Below are 20,474 nucleotides of genomic sequence, written 5' to 3' on the forward strand. Positions count from 1 at the left end.
TCTAGACCGGACCTATTTTCTCCAAATGGACTTCCTCCTCTAGCTCTGTGCAGCCCCCTGTGTAACAAACACGCCGTGGAAGAGTGAAAGGGTATGAGCTTCAAGAGTGGTTACCTGCCAAAACAAGGAAACAAATGTCCTCATAGTCCAGTTATCAGTTACCAAGTTTAAGATTTAAGTTTCTCCACTAGAGATTTTGGCTTCTAGATTTCACCTTCAGTGAGCAGTTGTCCTGGTTTTAGCAAGATGCTGTCCTGCTCTCACAGCTCATGATCAAAAGCAGTAGGGAAACAAAATTACAAAGTGTTTTCATCTAAAATTCAAAAAATAAAAATGGTAATTTAAAAATCTGATCTATTGGCAACCGACACGTCAATCTACTAGAAGAACACACACAGGGCTTAGAGGAAGTGTGGCACATGGCACCAGCGAGGCGAGACACTTGTAATAAGACCATTTCTTCAACAACTAGTCCCTGTTTTCCAGTTTCCCATCAACCCCACAGTGTGTCCTCCAAAGTGTCTGGAAGCTCACCCAGGTTAAAACTCAGATATGGTAGAAAAATATATAGTCTTGATGAAATTTCTCTAGTCATTCTCTTCATTACTGAATTGCACACATACGTGTAGTGTCAACTCATTGTAATAGCAGTGTAAAGTGACGGGACTCATGATTAGCACTACTACTACAACAACAAAAGAGTCAGCGCGCGCGCGCGCGCGCGCGCGCACGCACACACACACACACACACACACACACATGCGCTCGCTTTCTCTCTCTAGACACTTCAGGTTATTTTATTTTTTTTTTTTACTTGCACTTAAAAAAATCATGGTTAATAGTTTGTCTTTCATTGGCATCATTAGGCAACAGTATTTTTTTTCCAGATACTCTACAATATGGTTACGATGTAAACACCACATTACTTATTATTTAACTGTATCTGCACAAAGTAAAACACAATGTTACAAGGCAAGTGGCTAGTTAAGCATAGATTTGTTCATGAGAATTAGGAAACACACCACAAGAACAAAAAAGAACTTGCAACACCTGGCATCGAGTTTGTTCAACAAAAAGAGCTTTAGACTTTGTTCGTCTACAGGTCTGGTGACCCTGTTAAAAAGCTGGTGATGATCAGTACTATCCCCCCAGATACCATCTCACATAATGATCCTAGGATAAAAGTCTTGTGATATTTTTGTGACATGAGCGGCCTCAAAACCACCACTGGGCTTCGAAACTTTACCCTATGTTATCTACCTAACCTTTAGCACTTTGATTGAAATGCAGGTGATCAATAGACTAAACGCTTCAACGCTACACTTTTAAAAAAAACAAACAGCCCATTTTGAGGAGCTACATGTGTGGCTGGGGTTGAATCCCCTTTCTTTCCTCCTCTGCATAACTGGCTGAGTTATAATACGGGTTTGATATGACACGTAATCGCCGTCTGACATGACAAGGCTGACCAGGGGTATGAGACCGAGGTTCAGGGCTACAGAAACAGATAAACCCTGGACTAAGACATGTAATCTGACCGGCAAAACAGGGCGGGAGGTCTGAAATGACCCGGACATGGACAGTGTAGAGGTCTATCATTGGCAAGGAGCCTTTAATATGAGGAAATGACTCCAGTAGTTGAGCTTTATATATGAAAACAAAGGCATACGGATGAAGATATGTGAACATTTTATGGGACCTTAGTGTTTCTGTTTCTGTTCAGTTTTAGTGTTTTTGGCTTCTACGGCACCTAAACCTCATTCTACTTTAAGTCTATTGAATATCCCCATCTGAAACCCATCTAAACATTTTCTCAAGAAGGAAACCTTTTAACTAAAGATTTGTTTGCCAATGCTATTGATTTTACTGATACGATAAAATCAGAAGGAAAGAAATATCTCCAGCTTTCTGTTGAGTACAGGTTCATTACTTTACATTTAAATACCGTTTTCCAATCAATATACTTCTGCACGCCTCCAGAGAAAACAGCAGCCTGTCAAGTGTATGTGTTCATTTAGGGTGTGTGTTTTCTGGGATGAAACGCACTGTAATTACTTAATGTAACTATGACATCATGGAGATCCTCCCTCCCCACTACGTTAAAAACAAACCATGATCCAACATCCTCCCCCCCCCTCCCAAACTCTTTAAGGGCAGTATTTACAGTACAAATTACAGTATATTACATCATTAAAAAATATGAGATCCATCTCTAAAAACATACAGAAGCTCTTGACAAAAATCAACTCTTTAGCAAATCAGGTTTCTGTGGCATCATGAAGGGGAAAAAAACAAAAACAGAGCGACAGCCCCCCCCTCCCCTCTGAGGCGACCTTTCCATTTGGCCCTAGTTGTACCTGGCTAGCATGTTAAAAGTGAGATGATGGATGGGTTGGTTTACCGCACGCACATCTTTTCTTCTTTTTTTCTTTTCTTTTTTTTTTAACTTTAAAGCAAGCCCGCAAAACAACAAATCACACTCAAGCCAATACAACAATATGTACAGGGTTTTTTTTTCTGGCATTTTGGAACAATAATAATGAGCACTTGACAAACTATGCTACCTGGGATTGCAGGCAGAACGATCTAGTTTTACTGTAGTTTAGGTGTGCAGAATTAACTGATTATTATCAGTCGTGTGCTTCCTTTTTTTTAAACTCATGATAAAAATAATTTAAAAAAAAGAGACAGAAAATGACCGCCACTGTTTCTCCAACCATACTTCTTGTTAAGAGGTACTGGAAATCTCCCTATTATTGTCATATGTACAGCAGATTGAATGGTATGGTGAACACGTTGGTCACACGCTTTCTTATGCATCCAAAAGAAGAGAATAAATAAAATCAATCAGAAACTCAAATGAGACAAAAAAAAAAGAAGATTACTGGACTACGGAGCCAGGCAGCATATGAACCAACCCTCCTCACACATCCACAGTACAACCAAGTCCATCTGTTAACCTCTGCAGCTTCCTCTCTTCTCCTTCTCTTCCCCGTCACCCTTGCCCTCTCATCATTTCCTTCTCCTTTATCTGTACCCCTGACACTCGAGCTATGATTTCTACCCGAGTTTCCCTCTCTCTCTCTCTCTCTCTCTCTTTCACTGACTCTCTCTTCCTCCTCTGTTCTCCTCAGACGTAGGGCAGGATGCCGTAGACGAACAGGGCCATGACGGCAGCGCTGAACAGGCCGGCCACGGGCACCGTGACGAACCACGCCAGGAAGATGTTCCTGAAGAGGTGCCAGTCCACTGCTTTCTGGGAGCGGATCCAACCCACGGCCACAACTGAGCCCACCTAGAGCAGCCGGGGGGGAGGAAAAAAAAAAAAATCAGCAGCAGTACAGAACATGTTTAAAAGTAGGCAAAGTCACTGACACTGAAGAGCTGCAGGTTGTTCAGGCTTTTCTTATGCGGATCATTTCACATCATGTCAGCTTGTCTTTACAGGCCTACTTCTTATACATACTGTATGTTTAGCCAATTTTTGTCCATCAAGCTCTAATGGACTTGACAGCTGATGAGTGGATTTGCCATTATGTTTGTGGCCATTGAGTTATCAGCAAATTAACTTAAAGAATAACAAGTTAAAGTACTCATCATATGCTTTTTCAGTGACATTTTATATTATTATATATAACAAGTACTTATCTTTTTTGGTACTCTAATCAACAGTAGGTAGAATATTTTATAAGATGATCATGAAGTGTGTGTAAAATCTTCATTTGCAAAGTAACTATTAACTACAGCCGTCAGATAAATGTATGAAATTAAGTATAAAGAAGCAGACAATGGAAATATTCAACTAAAGTTCAAGTACCTCAAAATTGTACTCAAGTTAAGTACTTGATTACATGTATTTAGTTGATAATAGTTGAGCAAACCAAAAAGATCTACAGGTAAGTAAACAAAAGGTGATAACACAACATTAGTATCCGGACAGAAAAGCCTGCAATCAGCCTTCAGCTCTTTAAGACCAGATCGGTCCAACATGTCTGTGTTAGTCAAAACAAGCCGATTGTAAAAGTTACTACTACCTAATCCTTCAAATTCAATATTTGGGTGTGGACGTCTGCAATCAGCAATTCTGCTGTATCAAAAATCCTCTTTATTGGGCTTTAAATAATGAAACAATGTAAGAGTTTTATCAGCTAATTTATTTATTGTTTAGTGTTTTTAATGTCAGACGTACATGAACTCTTCTCTCATAATCAAATCAGAATATTACTGAGAAGGAATTACTTTTGGAGAAAACACAAACACATTTCAGACCCCTCAGTGTGTTGGAGTGGCATGTGCAGTGACTGCGTTCCGCTCCGTTTGGGACGCTGCAGGTAGGCGGGGGTTAAACCGTGCCTGCTCTTATACGGCCAGAGAAACATGAGACACCTGTCACACTCGCGACCAAATGTGGAAGGCCAACCAGTGGTGTTTGTAGTCAATCTTACTCAAAGTTACACTGGTGACACTAGACTACCCACAAATATATTCTGGGAAGGAAGGAAATGTGTTAGGCCGATTTTCAACTTCTCAGAAAGTTATTTGACTTTTTCTTCATTTGGATAATTAGCGTAATTCTAAAAGCAGTGTTTCAAAAGCCTGTGTGGAACAATATCTAAACTTTGGGGTCAAGATTTTTGTTTACAGCCAATTGCAGTATTTCAGGCATGCATCAGCAAAGCCTGAACTCAGTGTGACCTCAGAGTTTATGCTGCTGACTGCCTGTAGAGCTTTTGAAACACTGAGTCACTGCACATACATCTCTCCAGGGCTGGGCATCAATTCAGTTTCATCTGTAGTAAACTAAAACCACTAAACCAAATGGATGCCCATTACCACTCACATTCCCTCTGGGAGATGTTTACAGATATTGTTGGCTACTTTCTGAAAACGTCAGTGTCACTTTTAACAGAAACTGTATTATAGGTTTACAAATAACTTTAAAATACAGATTTCATCCAACAGTGTCTGTGCATCCCCCCGACACAATCACACAATTTAAATCCCCAACAGACTAATATACAGTACCTCTAACCATCAGTAGATTTAGCATTATGGCATAGCAGTTGATTATCCGAGGTTTTAGGGAAGAGACAAGGGTAAGTGGAGGTGAGAAGTGAAAATAAGGTATGGATGATGATGTTGACGTTTAGACAAATTGATCATCAGTAATTAAATACCAGTTTTGAGTCTTGTGCAGTTTCCCTTCAGCAGACTGTTGCTAATTTTTGAAGAATTTATCGAAATTATAAACACGATTGTTTTTTAAGTTTGTGTTTTCACAAATTCAGCTATAATGTGCTTAAAATTGTCCCTTTTTTTAAAACTTGTATCAATGACATGATTTAACAATAAGATTCATGTGTTACACTTAACTTTCTTCCCAAATACAGGCTACCAATTTAAAGATAATACACTTTTTGAGTCTACAGGCAGCAGCCAGTTAGCTTAGCTTAGCATAAAGACTAGCCTGGCTCAGTCCAACTTAATATAGCACCCGGTAAAACAGCAAAGATGTTTTAGAAATCACTTTTTGTACGGATTAAACTATAGAAAAATGTGATTCTTAATAATAAAATAATGTTAACGTGAATTAAAATCTTGCTACAAAAAAACGGGAAACAAATAGATAAGACACATTCTCATGAATCTGTGTTTTAAAAAAGTACAGTTCAATAGCTATACACTCTGCTCTACAACTAATAAAATTACATCAAATGTCATCACATTTTAGTACAAAGGTCCTCTTAAAGGAAAACCTGTGAGGGTTTGCTACCAAAGGAAAACTGCAGAAGTCAAAACTGCAACTTTGGGAGTTGTGATTGGCTTTGGTGATTGAGAGCTACAGGTTCAAGCGATGAAGTGGCTTCACTACCAATTACACCAATACCTTGCAGTGGGTGGAGCTTATTGGAATGCCCACATTTGATGCAACAAGCACTGTTAGCGCACTCATTACTTCAATGCAAAATCCGCTGTAAAGACAGACAAGTGCAGAGACAGAGAAAGATGGAGGGAAAGGTAAATAAGTGGAAAACAAGTGTGGCGGGAGGGGGGGGGGAGGAGGAGCCACACACCAAACCATGCCAGTATTGAGAGGACAAAATGGAAGAGTGTTGGTGGAAATGAAACAGAGGATGAGACACCATGTTGATGGGGAGGGGGCAGGAGAGGGTTGGGACTGGAGGGGTCGCCATGTCTTCCAGCCTGGATCCAATGCTCCTGAAAAGAAACAGGGGAGAGGGGCTGCACACTGCTGCCTGGGGTGGTCGGATTTCAATTGAATTGTTTGACTTGTCTTTTAATGCAGTGAAAAGGATCTGAACTTTGCGGTCTCCGATGAAATGCATTTTATCAGAGCATCCTTGCAAACAACCAGGAAAAAGAGATGAACAAAGATTTCCTGGCATAAATATGGCCATACAAATGTGTAAAATCTACAGAAATTATTTGAATGCAAGGCTTGTTGATTTGGACTAAAATAATGTGTGTATTTCCAACCCGGTGCCCTCGGAGGCAGTGTGAGCTTCCTGTCCCCTGGAAATGCCTGGAGGGGAGTTGAGAGGCCAGCTTGGAGGGCCACTCAGTCATACCTTGCAGTGCGTGGTACTGACAGGGATTCCGATATTGGAAGCTAACACGACTGTGAGTGCAGAAGCCAGTTCAATAGTGAATCCACTGCGGAGAAGGGAGGGGAGAGGAGGGGGAAACAAAGAGACATCCTTCATTTTAATGTCTGGAATGTGCTGCTGATGGCAAGGTCCACATTAATAGTAATACCATAATAGAATTGCTCTTTAAACTATGCTCAACACACACACAAAGGAAACAAAATACACAGTAATCAAACTCTTATTTCTCTCTGAAACACACACACACACACACACACACACACAAAATAAAGAAAGCATTTCAATCAGGTCCTAAATGTTGGCAAGCAACTCATAAAGAGTGATACATGTGATCCACAGAGCATCATTGAGTGTGTTTGTGCCTCGCGCTGACTAGGAGACACTTTGTCTTAAGCCATGTCCCGTTTCCAAAACACTATTCACACTTTGACACCAGACCAGTAGGCGCACTGGAAAAGAAAACCTTTTTTTCCTTCTTCTTCTTAATCTACCCCCTACCCACCATCCCAACACACAAAGAAACATTTGGACATTAGCTTGGGATGGAAAACTACAGATTTTTATAATAGCAAGAGAAAGAAAAATGATTGAGAAAGCAATTTGAAACTGAATAATTAGCTGGCGCTTCTTTCATTGACGTTAGGACGCTGACCAGACGTTTGCAAGTACTTGGTTCAAGTATGGTCAGCGACCTTTGTTGCATGTCATACCCATCTCTCGAATCATTTCCTGTCTGCCTTTCAAAGGCAAAAAAAGCCCCCAAAAAAAAGTATATCATCAAGTAAGTAATCCCTCATGTCTAATTTGTGTGTGTCTGTGTGCAACTGTGATCAGCAACTGAGCTCTTAATGTTCCCCAGTTGTTTTTTGACAAGACAAAATGTCTTCTGTGAAAAAGGCCAATTCACCAGGAATGGCAGAGGAGAAAGTCTTTCTAAAGACAGGTCACATTTTGGCCACTGCAGATAAGTAGACACCGCTTAGCCCACCTCTAACAGCAACTACAAACATTTGTGTAGCAAGCCAAATATACAAGTGTGCCACACAGGATGAGCTCATCACAAAGAGACTCGGTGAGGCCAGTTAGATCTGCAGCAGTCCGACCCTGTGGTGGTTCAACAGGAGAGCTGTCCAGAATGATGAAAATCAATATTTCAACTTTAAAAACTGTTTTGATGGCTGTGATACACTGCACTGTTCAAGTCCACTGTGCCTGCTAAATTATATGCTCAGCCACAGACTAAAGTTACACAAACTACACCCACACAGACACACTTTCCTGTCCTTACCCCAAACAACCTTCTGTCAGATTGATGCATGGAAAAAGACATTGGAGGAAAGAGACCTTCTAGAACTGTGAACCAGAGCAAATTTGTCTTTTCAGTCCTGGAAAAAAAGACTAAGCTGGTGATGGAAAGAGGGCGATTAAGAAAGAAAGAAAGGAGGCACACAGCAAGAGAGAGGGGCCAAGGAGAAGGAGAACTGAAGAGGAAAAAATAATGAGAGTGAGAACAATTGCGGGACTTTGGGGAGAAGAGAGAAAGATTTAGAGGTGAGGCGCCGATAAAAAAACAAGACGAAGCTGCAGCGAGGAGACAAAAACGGGAAGGAATGGAAGAAACAGAATTAGTGAGGGCAAGGGGAAGAATAAGAGGGTAAACCGCAAAAATAGAGATTTACAGGAGAGAGTAGGAATGGAAGGAATGGAAAAAAGGAGGACAGAGGGGAAAAAAGAAAAGCGCAAGAGAAAGAGTCAGGCTGGCGTCGCTCCCTGCGGTTGAAGAAGAGAGTCCAGGATCCCACTGTGGCTTTGCCCCTCCCTCACCCTTCCTGCTCTACTTCTCTTCATCCAGAATGCCAAACAACTTCCTGTTACCCTGTGTGATGTTTCTGCCAGGCAACTGAGTACACACACACACAAAACTTGCACGAACAATTAGACCTTAATATGCGTGCATGCATGCACACATACAGTAATTTCACCACACGATGTCCTGCAGGCATAGAGCCTAGCTATCGTCAGCTGACACTATACACACAAACATTCTTGAGGTATGCATGCACGCACGCACACACACACACACACACACACACTCTCTTCAGCTTATGCGTGGGAAGACGAGAGGACAAGAGAGAGAGAGAGATCGATCTTAAGGACAGATGAGCAGCAGTAGTTATGGATGCGTGAAGTCCGCTGCTGAGGTTGTTGCACAAAGTTTGCTCTAGGGCTGTGTTGTGGTCCCAAAGACTACTTATTTATTCAGAATTATTATGTAATAGGTCAAAAGGCTGAAGAAAAATAGTGTATTATTCATTCGCTATGCAAAGGGACACTACCGAGACTACCAGATGTCTACATAACAGTAAATAATTAGTTCTAGCAAAGCTACAGTTTGAGTAGGATGACTGTGTGATTACTGTTAAAAATTTTAATTGAAAAGTTGTTCAGAGATCATGAAATATTTATCATCAATATTTTGTTCATAAATCTCTTGGAGAACGAATGATCGATGATGAAAAAACATATCTTTTCACTTTTGTATTGTACAGATGCAACAGACGGAAAATTCAAGTACAAGATTGTACTTGCAGGTTGCCTGTGTAGTTAAAATTCCTTTTGCCTGCAGCGGCAGCTCTGTATGGGAAGTAGAGAGTGGTTAATCAGTGCACGCACGAAGCAAAAGTCCTTGATTAGTCAGACAAGTTCACTGTACCTGTAAACAGGGAGCACTCGAGGCAACAGAGCAGCCGCTCTAAACGTGATTGCGCTGCCTTAGGTCCACGCATTATGCTGCCAGCATAGTGTGGGATTTATGAATGTCAGTTGAATTGCAATTACTCGTTCAATAAAATTTAACAGCCGTATTAAAGACATTGTTTTTTGCATTCTGATACATCTGTGTGCACATAAACACTAACCAATACTTACCAAGGACGCTGTTGCACCGGATGGACTTGTGTGTCAGCATATTGAGGCTTTTGAAACAAGTAGGAAAGTTCACCCCTGCCACAGTCTTCCTCCCTCTTATCCAATTCTTTCTTTCTCGCCCATTTCCATAAATACAGACACAGACACATACCCCTCCACCCACTCTCCCATGCGGTGGCTTTCTCACCTTGAGGGGGTGATGGGAGTCAGGTCTTTCCCCATGGTCTGAATGACGCGGCGGCCCCACACCCACAGGCCGGCGCAGATGCCTACACCACCGTATAACAGCAGCCAGATGGGAGTGGCAGCATCCTGCATCACACCACCCTGTTCATAGATCATCCACAGCGCTACCAGGGGCCCAATGGCATTACTGCGAAGGTGAGAAAATGGATTACAAACTCAGGCAGCTCTTCTAGTATTTATGACCGACTGAACATCACAAGGACAAAAAGATCTAGCAGAGTAAAGCAGGTATCTCTATTTTTAGTTACAGAAACATTACTTATATGTAACCTAATAGGGCAAAAAACTTCAGAAATAACAAAATATATGATCGGGTGCTAGGGTAATTGACAATAATTTGACAACTACATTGTCTATATGGGATGTTGTATGTCCTGTGGGCAGCACCTGACATCGTTGCCTCCATGGGCGAAGGAGCCAAAGCAGGCGGTGAGGATCTGAAGGAAGTGGAAAAGTAGGAACACCTCAGGCTTATCCTTCTCCTCGTGCTCTTCCTCGGCCAAGTCGTCCAGAGGCACTGGAGCAGGAGCCCCTTCTTCGTCCACCCCCTCCAGCTCTGTGGCCAGCTTCATCTCCACCCCACCCTCCTCTGCCTCAATCTCAGCCTCCGCCACGGCGTTACAGTATGATGAGTAGCTATCGTAGCGTACCCTCTTCTTGGAGTAGGACACGCTGTTGCTCCTGCCGCCTCCCTCTCCTACCAGCTTTTCACTGTCATCGCGTGACTCTGTGCGAATGAGCGGCTGGACGGGCATGCCACATATAGCTGCTGTGTAGCAGGTGTAGCTGTTGTTGCGCCGCAGCAGGCGGTAGTTGTTGTCTGCCGGGCCGGCGTTGGAGCCGGAGCGATCGGTGTCATCCATGCGGCCCAGGTGGATTTTGTGAAGCAGGTCTTTATACAGACCTGAGTCCTTGTGCACTGTGTGGTACACCTGACCATCGCTGCGCATGTGGCCATCGAAGCTGAAGCTGCCATTAGAGATGGGTGACTTCAGGCAGCCGTTGGTCATCGAATGGGTCCGGCCTGAAGCACAATGTTTAGGAGTTAAGTAGTATTCAGTAGCAGCACATTTCTTAAGAGTTTCTTACCCAAAATATACAGAAACTGAAAAGGTATCTTAAGATAGGAGACTATAAAGAAGCTGTTTTATTTCTTTTTAAATTTTTTAGGTTGAAAAGATATGGAATATATATTTTTTGTACTGAAAAATGTAGGCTCTCTTTTTTTTTTATTATTATTGGATTTTGTATGAACATTTTTATTTTATTATGTTGTTGTTTATGTTTTATATTCATTGTAATTCATAATTCTTTCAACAAAAAAGTTTTACCAAGTCATGTTCATACAAACCATTTCAATCACCATTAATGTTATAGCTTCACTAAGACCTAGTTTTTGTTTCTTCCTAATATCCTGACCTCTCAAAATCACAATAATGCAGCAACAGAACAACTGTTACCCTCCCCGTCCACACAGATTACACAATGAACAGTTTCCATTCATTCTTTTTGTTCTCCCTGAACAGATGGCACAAAAATAATCTTCTAGTTTTACCGTACGCCCTGCCATTTGGAAGGACATTGCCTCCATTAGCCACGTTGGTGAGCTCTCCACTGGAGTCGCGGGTACTCCGTTCACTGTTGCCCCCGGTGAGCGGCAACACAGCCTCATCTGTGCCCTTAGCTCCTGGTAGCTCCTTAAAGACGGGGCTCTCCTCCTCCTCTTCAGGTATCTTGTCCAGACTCTCATCAGAGATCCTAGATAGCGCCTGCTCCTTCTTTAGACGACCTGGAGGAAATCAAGTGATGGAGGGTTTAGTTAAGAGAGCATCCTAGAAAGACAGAATATCACAATACAAAGAGTTTACACGGCCTTGTATAGTAATTACAACTGTATTTATACACCAGGCCTACATTCTAATATGTCTGAGTGATCATTTACAGTACGATAGTGAAACATAAAAAAATCCAATCCTACTAGAAAAGACTGAGGTTTTACAGAAAAGTCTGGATTGTTTTCAGTTAGGGCAAGCTAATAAAATCAGTTCAAGAGTTTTACAAGTGAATCAATAATTTGGCACACAGATTACATCTTTTCAATATAATTTTTCTATGCATGATTTTGTTGATACTGCATTGTTACTCAGCTCTAATATCAATAATCAATTTAAAAAAAAGCCAGGACAGAAAGTGTGTAAAAAGTGAAAGACTGTAGCAACATTCCACAAACAAGTATAGCCATCAACTAATCCAAACTAATCCCAGGGCTGACAAACCTGATGCCCCCCCAACTCCTCAAAACACCCCTCAGTACAAACCCATAAACTCAGCCACCGCCTGATTCACTTTGACGGATGCAGCAATATCCAGATTAGGACGGATAATACCTATAATCCTCACAGGCGTCCTTAGAGGTGACGACACGTTGAGTAACAGATCAAGTCGGCGGCTCTCGTGTGCAGGGTCAAAGGAAAGTTCAAGAAAACAATCATTCTATTTTAAGCCTCAATGTGGACGTTACCGCTTCAATAACAGCACTTTCTTTCGTTTAAGTTCTATAAATCTAGTAACGTTTCTGTTCCTTAATTTTTATTTTAACATCAGCATCTATCACGTCTATCAATATGGAAATATTACTGGCATCTCAGATCTTAGTCTGGATTGTGGCAACAAACAGAAGTTCTTATTTATCCTGCATGATATTAAATTAAACAGATACTGCTATGTTTATGTAAACCATTCTCTCAGATATTCCACCTACTGCTCTTTCCACTGTTTTATTCAATATGTCATGTGTTTTAAAGAGTTGTCTGCAGGCTGATTTTCCCATTAGGGAAACAATTTCTGAACTTCATCTGAAAGCTTTCTACACTGCAGGCTATGATCTTAACCCCTTGCATCTAGCCAAGTAGCTATATGCCTAAAAAAAAAAAAAAAAAAAAAAAAGCTAAGTGTCTAAGGAGAGCAACTGGAGCACTACACAGAGTTCACAGGGTTTCTTTGGTGGCTCTGGCAGAGGCCAATGAGAAAACACATCCGCTGGCATCCCTTGTTCTGGTGTCAGAGCACAGAGTGTCCAAGCGGAGGCTAAGGCTCTGTTTTTAGGCCCGGGTCATAGTGCTGGGCTTTCAGATGGCGTGAGAAAGACTCAACACACACAAAACACAACACACAACACACACAGATACCTACTTGCTATTTTCCTCCTCATCCAGGGACATACAATAAACCAGACCAGGGCTGCACAGATCAGCGACTCAGCTAAAGTGATGAGAAAGATGGCCCACACTGGTAGCATCTCTAACCCAAGCACTGCAATCAATGAACACACACAGGATTCAGAAAATAACATCTTGCAAGTAGTTTCAAAGTATAATAATGTTTTACTCTTGTCACACCTTCAAAAGGAATTTTGAGCAAGCAAACGACATTGGCACCATCACCCGTTAAGGCTGAGATGATAATTTGATCGTACATCGGTGTCAGACTAAATAAACAGAGATAGTTTCTCTATTAGGAAGAATAGCCGTTTAGCACTTACATGGGGCTCCAGTGTACAAGATGGAGAATGTGTTGATCCCAATAGTGGTGGCATAGAAGAGGGGCAGCGCTCGCAGGCCGTTGGGGACAGAGTCATCCTATGTAGCAAACACACAGACGGATTTTTAGTAAAGCCCGACCGATATATCGGCGTGCCGATATTAGGCATTTTCCAAACTATCGGTATCGGCATTTATAATGGCCGATAAATGAATATTTAAAAAATAAAATCAAAACGGACGGAACCCCCTTCAACCATGTTCTGAGTGTTGGCGTTGCATAGTTTGTCCACCAGAGAGCACTCTACAACGTCCCTGTTGGCAACACTCGTGTTTAACCCTTTAAGTTTCATATCTTAGGTTTGTATTTTTATACATTTTATTTATCAGAACTTTAATATATTTTGATGTTCTGTTGAGACAATAAAACAAGTTTATTTTTAAACTGCATTATCATATTTTAGTGAGGACTCATAAATAACTACAAATAACTAATGTTAGGGAAATCCGTTTATGTTTTGTTATGCATTTCTGAATATTCAAATATATATCGGCCGATATATCGGAATATCAGATTTTTAAATCCCCAAATATTTGTATCGCTATCGGCCTTAAAAATCCTTTATCGGTCGGGCTCAAATTTTTAGTGGAGTTTCTGATATTATGATGAAGGAGCTTAAACATATGCATAAGTGATAAGTCATCGTTCTTGTTCATGTAGTTTCATTTCAAGGTGATATGATGGGATCATCACTGTTTTACATACTGAATGATTCCAAGCAAATTTGTAATTAAAAACCAAAATAATGAGTTCATGTTTTGGTTTTAGATGTATAAAGAGTTTTGTGTAATGCTGATGTAATGCAGAGGACCAACAATGTCATTATTTGACATGCAATTTTTTAAATGTTTTTATTTAGTGTTCCTGAGGAGGAAAATGAACATTTCTTCTCACTAACTATACATCACTCTGGACAAGGAAAGCGACTGGTTTAAACTATAAAAATGCACAAGTCGAAATGTAAGTTAATATGTCATTACAGTCACTTTTGTGTCAGAGCTAAATTATGTGTGAGTATGTGTGTAAGTGTAAACAGGGCCATTCATTAACCAGTTCAGGTGAAAGCAGGTGGTGAGGTAAAACAGTTCACTCTTGCACAATGTGGTTGACTACAGAGGTTTTAAAGTCTCACATCTACATACTAAACCATCGTCTTGAAAATGATCAAATCTTAACACAGTATGAATATAATAAAACGATATTCCTGATGCAAATAGCCTGCAGAGACAGAGATTATTTTAACCCAGGTATACAGTGAAAAATCGTCTTATGACTCATTCATACATAATCCTGCAGTTGTGACCTCAGGATGATCTACAACACGTTTTTCTTCCTGGTCTGCCAGAGATTGTCGGTTGCAAAATAGCAGATCTGCGGGTGTTGCCAAATCAAATTTTATCTGTGCTGAAGTTCTTTGGAAAGAGTTGTGTGTACACGTGTATGTCTAAATTCTAGTATTTAAACTCGTGGATCAACGACTCACTCTATTCCACCACTTCATGGACAGTCATACCACATTATTTGTCATGGTAAGTATTCCAGTGCCCTGACGTAAAGGCTTTAAACCTACATGTTTATAAGGTAAAATATGTCTTGAATTAGAAATGCAAATAAGAAACTATAAATTCAATGCGGAGGGATTTGTGCTTGTGTGTGTCAGTATAATAATGTGAGCCCACCTTTCTGAGGATGAAGTGTCTGATGAGCAGGAAGAGAAATCCAGACATGAGTCCAGAGAGCAAGGGGGAGATGAACCACGATGACACTGGAAAGGGAGGCGAAAACGTCATCAGAAAAAGACAGCAGACTACAATCACTCATTGAAACAGTATCGTCGGGCAGCAATGATCAAGTGTTACAACTGTCTTTTTGTTCCCATTTTATTTCCCCAACATGGCTCATCTTCTGTTCATTTACCTCAGTAATTTCCCAGAATGACTTTCAACTCTAAAGGAACAGGTATGGCCTTTTTAAATTAAGCTGTGGTTTATGCATGCAGGTGAAGAAAGCCAGATGTCTTCCTCTAGCTGAGAGAGTGAAGAAAATGCTAACTCTGCCTCTTATAATAAAGACTACTCGCTGTGTAAAATGGTCAAAGGAGTCATCTTTGCTGAAAACAAACTGGTGATTACTGTTAAGGTGCTGACACACTAGGCAGACAGCAAAGAACTAGTGGCAAAGAAGTTCAACTGTGGCCTCGCCTCACATCGCCTGTGTCTTGGCCAAAAAGTGGCACTTGAACACATCGCAAAGACTACAGTCGACGGGCAAGTACGTTCTGCGCCAGCGTGAGAGGAAATAACTCTCCATGCCAGCAGGCGGCAGCAATCTATCCGTCGTTCAAAAAGGGAAACCAGATATACAAACCATTGCTATGACACATACAACAACGCAGTGTTTGCCTGAATCAGCCAGCGGCAGAGCACAGCCGTCAGTCCCACTGCTTAACTCCCCGCCGGGGCGACAGCAGATGCCAGGAGATGGCTAGCTAGCTTGTCCATCTCCTGGGCTGTCATCTGTTCTGTCGACAATGAAGTCTCCCTTCGGTGGGGAAGCAGAGGAAAAGATCAGCCAGCTGCGCATAGCTGGCTAGTTTGCTAGCTTGCATAGTCGACCCACCGTGCTGTCATTCTGTACTTTTTACAAAAAATTAGCTGAACAAAGTTGTCACTCATCTGGCCATATCAATCTGCTTTCATAGGCTGTGACAAGAGTGTGTGAATAAAAAACTAAGTTGTTAAATTTTGCTAATTTAGTGGCCGGCTAGTTAGCTAGCTTGCTTGCTTGCTAGGGAGATCAGTTCTCTGTCTTGCACCAACCACGGTCACGGTGCAGAAGGAGAAAGGGAGAGAGGTCTATCGTCTTTAAATTATGTTTTACAGTACAGGATATCTTTTTATTAGTTTTATTTTTAAAGAGTTTATGTTGAAATAAATATACCTTTACAAATAGTTATGTATCTCGTTGTACACTTGCCCTCTTATGGACATGCATGCAAAAATAAATATTTGAAAAGGTAATTTTTTTTTAAAATTCAACATTCAAAAAAGTCGTCTTTTGGACAGTTTCGACAGCCCTTTGTATTTGATTGATCAGATGAAGTTAAAAAAATAAAAAATAATAATAATAATCAGTAAAGCCTTCCGACTTTAGTTGTTTGCTTGCTTTCCTCACTTTCGTTTTTCTTCTCGTGCACAAATTCGCTTAAGCTGACCAGCCAATCAGAGTGATTGTTCTCACTGACCACTCCAACACTAAAAAAGCCGATGAGGGTCGACTAGTGGCGACGGTGCGGGACATACCGCAAAAACTAGGGCGGTAGACGGTCACCAACCATCTCTGAGGTGTGTCACCACCTTTAATGTATTACAGAGCTAAAAACCTTTCTGAGGTATAACTTCACTGTAGTTGTACTGGAAACATCTCAGTGTGGCGATATTTAGTTTATATTCTGTGAATTATTTAATGGTAATATTACATACAAATTGTACACTGTATACACCAATAATAATCATATGCAGGCATAAGAATATACAGTAATCATTACACACACACACACACACACACGCGCCATTACCAATCTTGACAAGCTCCATCCACTGTACGCCCTTGGTGCCGATGGCCACCATGGAGAAGCCGATGGTGGCGCCAACAATGCAGTGAGTTCCAGAGATGGGCAGTTTGAGGAAGGAAGCGATTAGCTGCCAGACTGCTGAACCTGTGATCGAAACAGAGACACAAATCTCAGAAATGTTTCATATTCAATTGTTTTCCATCAAAAATGTAGTTCTGGAACAAAGAGAAGTACAAGATGTAACCTAGAGAAAACAATGCCACATATATGAATTGCATCGTGTCATTTTTGTGCACAAATGTTCGTAACATTGTGCTTCTGTTTGTGGTTTACTTTTCTGGATTGAATACTTTTTAAAACTGCATTATTGCAGCATGTGACGTATTAAATGTGTTTTGAAATTCAAAAGTAATACTTTAGGTTTGTATAGTTTTTAAAGGTTGGCACAAGTGAACCCATATTTTAAGTTTCAGTATAATCTCAAAACTGCAGACACATACTGTACCAGCACAGTACAGTTGAATCAACCTGCACATGTAGGCTATACTAAAATCTAATCTAAAATGGCTAAATGAGATACAGTAATCACAGTGCTTCATTTACTTACTTGCTACTTTAATCTTTGACAAAGGCACATTTTGAGATACACTGAAAGCCTGCTGCAAAAATGAATCTGTAGCCAGGCGCTCATAATGACAAACAACAAAAAAGATAATGGTTCATTTATCAAAACATTGATTTATCAAGACAAACATTCCATGAGGTCTGTTAAAACAATCTTTTCCCACAGGTCAATTTATTTCTAGGCAACAGAGTCCATTATTTGAATAATAAGACCTCAGGGTCTCATTGTCAGACTTGGACATCTTTTTTTAAAGCCCTAAATTAGACGTTGACATGTAGGATACAGTATAGGATATACTATATTGTGCAGTTTCTGTGAACCTTAGTGAAACATTAAAACCTGCTGAACAGAATCAAAGCATTTTCCGGCTTTTATTTAATCAAATCAAGAAGTTAAAACTTCTTTTCATACTGTCTAAACAATAAGCCGGTGAAAAATGTTTCCCGTTTGAGATAAAAAAAACAAAAAAAACTGTTCAGTGTTTCCTCAACATTCACTTGTGGCAGCCAGTCACACGTGAATTTTCAGGGACACAGCAATCCCCCTGTGTATAATGTCGCCATATTTATCACCGTTTTCCAGCAGTCACTCTGTCATTAAAACAACATTGTCTCAGCGAGAGCCCCATTGTTTTCTGTTCTGCACCATTCATTTACAGAGGTAATCAAATTTTGATGAGTAAAGCTACTGTTGGCTTGTGCTTCACTGTAAATGGGTTTTAATGGGAAGACAAGGGCAGGCCTTTCTATGGAAATGTTTAATCATAAGGTTTATCTGAAAATAGGTTACATTTTTTTTCGCACTGTTTGTGAGGAGGTTGCTTTGAAACTTTGCAAGGACACACTTTTATGAGATCTCTCATAAATCCAATAAAGAAGGAGGTTCAGAAATCAAAGTGCAGATGTTCTTCAAATTAACTTTTACCAACTGGAGTACAAAACAAACACTCCTAGAGTTTGTAATTTAGCAGTTTAGTATTGATTTGTGAGCAAAAAGAAAAACATTTAAAACCACAAACCAGTTAGATGAAGAGTTGCAGAAGCTTTTTTTTTTTTCTTTTTGGGAAAACCTCAAACATGTAATCCTATGGACATTCGGAGGGCAGTGTGGGTGCGCATGGACTCTGATCACAGCAGCTCAGAGCATTTCAGAGCTGTTTGTAAAGGCTGTATCTAGATTCTGTATCAATAATCTTACAGGAGAATGTGTGAATATTACATGTATTCGAATAGTCTGACATTTGATTGTGTTTGCCCTCAGGTCAGGATATGAAAAAAATCTCACTTGACTTGTGATCTGATTAAAGTTGCACAAGGCATTCACAGGGGTAAACATGTTTCAAATTACTAGTAAACGTGCATAGCAGAGGGAATGGCAGAGCCTGCTCCGCAAAAGCTGAAATACATTAAATTATGGTATGTTTATTAAGCGGAAACAATTTATAACCTTTATTTATTTAGGGAGGGCCATTGAGAGGAAGCTCTCTTTTCCAATGACGCCCTGATTATAGCGCATATAAAAAACGAAAAACAATTCCAAAATTACAGTACATATAAATATGATCATATATAATATGATCCCAAAATAATATGATTATAAAACAATACCAAAATTACCATAGGTAAAAACATTAATGATAAATCAAAAAATGACAGTACATATAAACAATGAAATCGAATGAAAATCACAGATGTAGGCGAATTAGAGGGCTATTAAAAACAAGAGCAGTCCCTATGTAACGCATCTTCAAGCATCACCCCGAACGTCTCAATGGAAACCAGGCGCTCTAATTTGAGTCCTGAAGCCTGTTCCATCTGTCAGGAGCATGAAAGTTAAAAGCAATCTGTCCTAAATTACTGTTGATGCGGGGCATGACAAGTCTAATGTGTGTCTGTGAGCATGTCTGATATGTTGTGTTGGTGAAACTTAGCAGCGAAGACAGATACAGGGGAATCTTGCCACATACTGTAAAGCCTTGTAAATTAACAGTAAACGATGTTGCTCTCTCCGGATGGTGAGAGAGGCTACTCTCAGTCCACTTTTTGATACAAAATACAATGCATCACCGGTAATAAAACGCAGAGGGCTGTAATATATCGCATCAAGCAGCGTCAATGTGGCAGATGAAGCATGCACGTAAAGAATGTCACCATAATCAAAAAGAGACATGAGTGATTGCACCACAATTTTCCTTCTGAAAATTGAAAGACTTATTACTGTACAGGAAACCAATTTTTCTTCTCAGTTTTTTGGTTAGATGTTCCACATGGGTCGGAAATGAGAGTTTGTCAAGCCAAATGCCGAGGTATTCATATGAATCTACAATTTGAATTTGCCTGCCAATTTGGATAATTGATTATCTGCATTAGTTATTTATCAAGCAAAAATGCCAAACTGTCACTTCTAGCTTCTCAAATGAGAGGATTTTATGCTTGCCTTTGTTGTATATCATAGTAAATTCAAAATCTTTGGATTTTGGACAGTTGTTGAGACAAAACAAGGCACCTTGGGCTGTATGAACTTGTGAACGGCAGTTTTCACCATTTGTTCGTTTCAGTCCTAACATCCATCTTTCCATGTTACTAATTTCCCAAACAACATGAACAGCAAATGTTTACCTAGAGGGATGTTTCACTCTGCAAACACATCACAATATTCACATCTTAACAGTGATAATCACAGAGGTTTCTCTTGATGTGGTTCAGGGCTGCGCCTGACGATTATTTTCATTATCAAATTAATCTGTTGATTATTCTTCCAAGTGCCCATGGTGGAAAATCCTCACAATTTTGAAGCTTAAAGCTGACAATATTTGGCATTTTCGCTTGAAAAGTGACTAAAATGATAAATCAATTTTCAAAATAGTTGCTGA

General features: G+C 40.3%; 1 protein-coding gene across 3 annotated transcripts in view; it reads right to left on the reverse strand.

Moving 5' to 3' along the window:
- Positions 1 to 1,009: 1,009 nt before the first annotated feature.
- slc20a2 (solute carrier family 20 member 2) overlaps positions 1,010 to 20,474 on the reverse strand; it is a 53,055-nt gene continuing 33,590 nt past the window's right edge. For 2 of the 3 annotated variants that reach the window (XM_078251194.1, XM_078251195.1), the window contains exons 3-11: positions 16,981 to 17,121; positions 15,083 to 15,168; positions 13,345 to 13,441; positions 12,996 to 13,115; positions 11,359 to 11,592; positions 10,191 to 10,827; positions 9,745 to 9,930; positions 6,591 to 6,675; positions 1,010 to 3,295 (exon numbers count right to left, since the gene is read on the reverse strand). In XM_078251194.1, the coding sequence (XP_078107320.1) occupies positions 3,131 to 3,295; positions 6,591 to 6,675; positions 9,745 to 9,930; positions 10,191 to 10,827; positions 11,359 to 11,592; positions 12,996 to 13,115; positions 13,345 to 13,441; positions 15,083 to 15,168; positions 16,981 to 17,121 (1,751 nt within the window). In that variant the 3' untranslated portion in view covers positions 1,010 to 3,130. The remainder of the gene's footprint in view (positions 3,296 to 6,590; positions 6,676 to 9,744; positions 9,931 to 10,190; positions 10,828 to 11,358; positions 11,593 to 12,995; positions 13,116 to 13,344; positions 13,442 to 15,082; positions 15,169 to 16,980; positions 17,122 to 20,474) is intronic. The other variant, XM_078251196.1, reaches the window with a different exon arrangement.

The sequence above is a fragment of the Sander vitreus genome, chromosome 5, assembly GCF_031162955.1.
Source record: "Sander vitreus isolate 19-12246 chromosome 5, sanVit1, whole genome shotgun sequence".
Classification (NCBI taxonomy): domain Eukaryota; kingdom Metazoa; phylum Chordata; class Actinopteri; order Perciformes; family Percidae; genus Sander; species Sander vitreus.